The 5,889-nt window shown below is 38.3% G+C and overlaps 1 protein-coding gene across 1 annotated transcript in view; it reads right to left on the bottom strand.

Moving 5' to 3' along the window:
- Positions 1 to 226: 226 nt before the first annotated feature.
- Positions 227 to 5,889, bottom strand: part of PTAR1 (protein prenyltransferase alpha subunit repeat containing 1) — a 90,703-nt gene continuing 85,040 nt past the window's right edge. Inside the window, exons 6-7 of the mRNA XM_077474961.1 lie at positions 4,431 to 4,702; positions 227 to 1,055 (exon numbers count right to left, since the gene is read on the bottom strand). Of these exons, the coding sequence (XP_077331087.1) occupies positions 701 to 1,055; positions 4,431 to 4,702 (627 nt within the window). The 3' untranslated portion in view covers positions 227 to 700. The remainder of the gene's footprint in view (positions 1,056 to 4,430; positions 4,703 to 5,889) is intronic.

The raw sequence follows: 5,889 nt of genomic DNA, 5'->3' as shown, positions 1-5,889 counted from the left end.
CGCCTTGCATCCTTGACATCAAGCATGCGTCCCTGAAGGAATGTAAACTACAGCACAACAAGCACCCTGCTCTTTCCGTATATATCGAACAGCACAACCAGGAAACCTTTTCCACTTACTATGCTGAGGGATCAGAATAATCTAAACTTGTTTTCATTTGAACTGCCAATCTCCTTTAAATAATTCAAAGCTGCTTTTTCTTACAAAATACACACGGCAACCAACGTTTTTGTATTGTGTTTTATTACATTAAAATAAAGGGGTTGGGCACAGAAATGTGGAATAGGACAATGTTTTACTCAAATCTAGAATATTAGTAAACTAAGACTGGAAAAAATGCAAATCCCAGTTAAAAATTCTCAAGTAACCATCTGTTTCAATTCCTCCCATCCCAATCATGCTTATTATTGAACAACTAAATACATATTTACTTGTAACAGTGTTTTGAAATGATAGTAAATAATGCAAAGTTTAAGAACGGATGCAGCAATAAAAAAAAAAGTCTCTTATTTTTCTCGTGTTACAGAAATAGAACAAAATAAAACAGTGGGATGTAATATTTCAAAAAATAAATTAAAAATAATAATATTCCTGGATAGTCTTAATTAGTGAAAAGCACATGGTTCCAAATACAACCATGGCATATCACCGCTAAAGAATATATTGCACCATAAGTAATCTGTACAGAACTTTTGTTTAGTTAGTGACCTACAATAGACAGCAGCCATTTTCTGTATGAAGCAGCAAACCTGCACTGCTCAGCATTTCTGCAGCCCGTTAAGACACAGGTAATGAACCTGAGCTCAGATTCAAATATAAGAGAGTCCTGGACAGGGGTACGTTTTAGCCGTTTGGTTTCTTGAGTATAGCCTTGTTTGTTTGTATCGCACACTCCATCGATATCCATGGTGTTGGTGGGGTAACTCAGAAAACCCGTGTAGTTGTGGGTTCCATTTCCTGGGCTGATAACAGCGCCATCCACATCTGTGGCTTGCACAGTTGAAGAGGAAGATTGTTCATTGTGCAGTTGGTGAATCAATCCAAGTATCTGACGCCTAAGAAAATTGAGAAGCAAAATTAGATAGATAAATTATGTGGAACTGTTGGAATTTCTTTCATACTGACCAAAATCTGTACAGCTCAAAAGTCTCATGTGGGCCTTAGGTAATAAAATAGTCCAAGAGATGCAAAGCACAGGACCCATAGCAACCAGTCCACTTTAAGTTTACCTAATGGAAACAATCTCTGAAAATCTGCTACAGTATATATTTCTGAAGTAGGTACCTCCTTACTGCTGCACACATACTCTAATTTATTTAACAGAGACTCCTGGGAATCCTTAATCCCCATGTGCTCTATTATTTAAATTCCAACTAGAGCTTATATGGTTATGCAGTGCCTCCTTTTCTACTGGCAAGGAAAGCCACCATTCAAATTTAGTTGCCAATACAAATACAAGGACCCGGTCAGAGAGCAACCATCTGAGCTCTGGCAAGAGACCCCGTTTTGCATTCCATGGTGCTTTAGAAATAAAAGCATAGGCAAGTGGACTGGGGGCTTCTTTACCAATAGAGCTAGTTCAGTTGCATATATTTTTTAAAGAGTTGGTATACTAAAAATAAATATACAAAAATATCTTCAACTATTTATGTTCCCTATGGTAAAAAAAACACATCAAGATCTGCAAGATAACGTTTGTTGCTTATATCTGCACAGGCCGTTTTTTACATACAGTTTTCACTGAAGGTAGCCTATACTTATATGCATTTTTCATCGTATACTCAGTTTAAAATATTCAGGTTTAGAACATAGTGATTATAAGCAGATAAGGACTCCTCCTATATATAGAAAAGATTATATTCAGATTTGCAATATTTGTCATTCACTTTTACCTGAAATGATTGGGTGTGATGTACTGATTCATGACTGTTCCCCAGATATAAAAAAATGCATTAGGAAACAGCCCTTATACACAGTGACAATGTTTTTACCATTTTCACAAGCCCCAGTAAACTGGCTCTTTTGCCAGAGGCAGCTTCCAGGAAAAAAAAACGATGGTTCCATGTTAGCAGAAACAACTGGTTGTATTGGTCACATTGTCCAAGCAATGAGCTGGGAGTGATTGCGGCAGAGCTTCTGGAGAACCATCTGCTTACACAGATAACGATAACTTTTCTATGTTAATGCCCAGCTAACACTCAAGACATTGGCAGGACAATAAATTGTGGAGCCGTAAACTCTTTCACTCCTGGAAATATGCTGCTGTGGCCAAGGGGAATTGAAGATTTACATGTTTGTTTATCAAAACGGCCTACAGCACTGATCTTAAGGTCCAGTACGGATCTACATGTTTAAAGATATACCTGTTATCGGATTGCATAGTTTGTGTGTGTGTCTGTTATCACAGTACATATGAAGGAAAATGTATAGGAAAGAAAAGATACCCAAAAAAAACAAGGTTTTGCTTGTGACGGACATATTTGCAATTCAGCGTTTTAGACTTCTCGGCAGAATAAATGAGTAGATGTTGCACTCATGTTCTATAGTTTCATTGCAATCCTTTGTGATAAAAAAATAATGTACAGTTCTGTATATCTGTTTTATTTATTATGTCTGGCTCTAAAACAACACTTTAAGGGTAGATTTAGATGTGCGGCTAAATCTACCTCTCCTCTGAAGCATGATACATGTTTGGACTGTGCTTCAGTAGGTGATTGACAGCAGGTGAGGAGGCAATGTGACACCACCTCACCACCTGTTTTAGCCCCAGGTTTGATAACAAACGCGCCACAACCACGTGTATTGCATGCGTTTTCGGAGCATTTGTAGCGCTTCCCGGTTTGCCTGTATGTGTCGCATTCGGGGGGGGGGGGGGGCTTGCTGTTGACTACATGACATAGGTTTTATGGTGGGCACCCCCATCCGCTGCCTATTGCAGCTTAAATTTCCAACCATAAGGCATCCATTTGGCATCCTTTAGATCGAGGTGTTTCTATCAGGATGATGCCTGTACCTGCAGGCATCATCTCTGTATCAAAAATTTGCAGCCAGTGATAATCCTTTAGGCAGAAGTTATCTAAGTGGCAAAACAGCCACTCAATCACGTCTGTGTAGGCTGCACTACACAGAGAGGAACAAAAGTTTTTCCTCCCTCTGACTCTGGAAACTGGAAGTGATGAAAATGTTGTAAAGCACTGTGCAAACTCTTGGCACTATATAACAATTTTGTCACTTCTAGTTTTGGCTATTTGTTTACCTGGCCATTAGCGGCCAGGAAAGCAGCCAATCAGACCGATCTGTGATGGATTGGCTGCACTGGAGGTCAGAGGCGAGAGCTGGCGTCTAATAGACCCCAGCTCTCTCTATAAAGAGGACCTGTCATGGCCCAATGCGGTCACAAAAGAGATGTTGTTCATCCCTTGTGATAGCAATAAAGTTAATACAAAAAAAATGTAGACAGTGTAAAAAAACAAAAAAAAAAAAAAAAACACACATTTTAGATAAAATATGAAAAATAATTTAAAACAATTTAAAGTGCCCCTATGCTTACACGCAAGCGCTTATGCAAGTCCCGCACGCATATGTGATTGCACCACATTTGTGAGGTATCACTGTGATTGGAATGGGAGCAATAATGCAAGTGCCAGACCTCCTGTGCATCTCTAAACTGTGAACCTGTAAAGGCATTTAAAGCTTTGCCTATGGAGAATTCGAAGTACAGTAGTTTGGCACCATTCCACGGGCATACACAATTTTAAAGCGTGATAGGTTAGGTATCCATTTACTCAGCATATCTTTTATATTTGACCAAAAATTGGGCATTATATTGTGTATTTACATTAAAGTGTATTTTTTCACCAAATAACTTTCGTTTGAAAAACCGCTGTTAAACTATTGTGTGACATAAAAATTGCAACATCCATCATTTTATTCTATAGGGCCTCCCCAAAAATATATACAATGTTTGGGGGTTCCAAGTAATTTTCTAGTAAAAAAGATTTTTACATGTATGCGAGAAGTGTCAGAATTGGGGGGTGGAGGGTGTTGGTAAAACACATCTCAACTGCAGTTTTACCAAGCATAGCTTGCTATGGGGGCACCTGAGCCAAGTAACAGGTCCATGTGTCCATTCAGACACAGAGCTGCAGCCTTGTCCTGCCCTCTCTCTTTTCTCAATGGCTGAATTACTTTGAACGACAGAAAAAGCGCTGCACTGCTGTCTCAGCCAGAAAGGAGGGGAGTACCAGGGAGCTGAGACACTGCTGCAACATCGCTGGATCTAGATGGGGCTCAGGTAAGTATTAGAGGGGCTGCTGCACACAGGTTTTTTTTTATCTTAATGCATTGAATACATTAAGATAAAGAGCCTTCTGCCTTTACAAACACATACAAATACAAAAAAAAAAAAAAAAACACAATCAACAACTCACCTGTGGCACCAAAGTGCTTCATGTCCTGGATAGGATTCAATTAGATCTCTGCTCAACTCCATCTCTTCTTCTATCAAAAGGGGAACATCAAGTCGTGGGCCCTCTTCTTCTCTGGGAAGACATGGACTTACTGATACAGCTGAATTATCAGAGTCTGTTTGTGCTTTAGCTAGTAAAGATTTGAGCAAGAACTGCCGGTAATGGAATCCACTGTGGTCGGAAACGTGTGTGGAGACCCATTGTTTTGTGGAAGACAACTCATCTATGAGAAGCTGAAAAGAAACATAAAATGCAATTATTGTTTACCTCATTAAAAACACACAATTATGGGAGATAAATATAGGATTCCATTGCAAAAAGAATATCAGAATAGTTGTCTAATTCAGGCACATGCTGAGAACAATTAGGAGGATGCAAACACACACTGACATCTATGCTAGATCTTGAAATTGCAGACAAAAGATTACATTGTAAACCACATTTATTTGCAGTAAATAAGCAGCATCTTTTGAGTCCTATGCATTTTTTACATCTTAACTAGTTATAAATTATCTTTCATTTAACAAACAGATTAAATGAAAAAGTTATTACTTTTAGAAAAATATTGTCCAATATATCTCAAAAGTCCAACATTGGCGTGTAAAGTTCAGTATATGTTAAATAAACATTAATTCCCTATAAGCATAGGAGTATACATAGTTATATTAACTGTAGATATGCAAGTGAATGTGATCGGCTTGAAGTTTATCCAGTCTTACTGTACTAAGTTGGGGTGCCATTTAAAAAAAAAAAAAAAAAAAAAAAAAAAAGGATTTGTATTTTGTAGTTTTACAAAAAAAAAAAAAAAAAGTAATCTTGTTACACTGGGAATGTAAAATGCAGTAGATATAAAAGGTATTATGCTTGAGATAAAAGAGTTTATTTAGTAAATAAACTAAACTGGTTTCAAAATTTCATTTTTTATTACAAATAAAACAATCACTGAAAATGTCAACTATACACAAAAACAGGTAGAACAGGTAACCGCCCCACTTTTCAATTATTGACAATGCTGATCCAGAGGGATGTATGGCTCTTGCAAGAGCTTGATCGGTGTTCTCCTGATTTTCAGGTGTCATTTTATCTATAAATGAAGGGATTGTGTATTTTTGGAAGGCCGTGATTTGTAAGACTTCCTTCCTTGAAGATGCTGCTGGTGAAGAAACATGTTGTGATGATCCAGAAGCAGCAAAAAGTGTTTCTGAAATAAGAACGCTGGAGGGAAAAGCTACTTGCACGTTCATTCTGGTCCGCATCAGCCCTTTAAAAAAATAACTATCAAGCATCCAATAAAAACACAGCATAATGTCCTGTGAACCCCCCCACCCCCAGTGTCTTCCACTCCCCTTCACATCACCCCCCCCCACAGTAGTGTTGAAGGAACCACAGGCTTCCTCCAAAGCCGTGTCCTTCATCACCG

The sequence above is a fragment of the Lithobates pipiens genome, unplaced genomic scaffold, assembly GCF_037356315.1.
Source record: "Lithobates pipiens isolate NorthernLeopardFrog02 unplaced genomic scaffold, aLitPip1_a1.2 Scaffold_13, whole genome shotgun sequence".
Lineage (NCBI taxonomy): Eukaryota > Metazoa > Chordata > Amphibia > Anura > Ranidae > Lithobates > Lithobates pipiens.
Note: the sequence above shows the minus strand (reverse complement) of the source record. Positions and strands in the feature narration are given on the sequence as shown.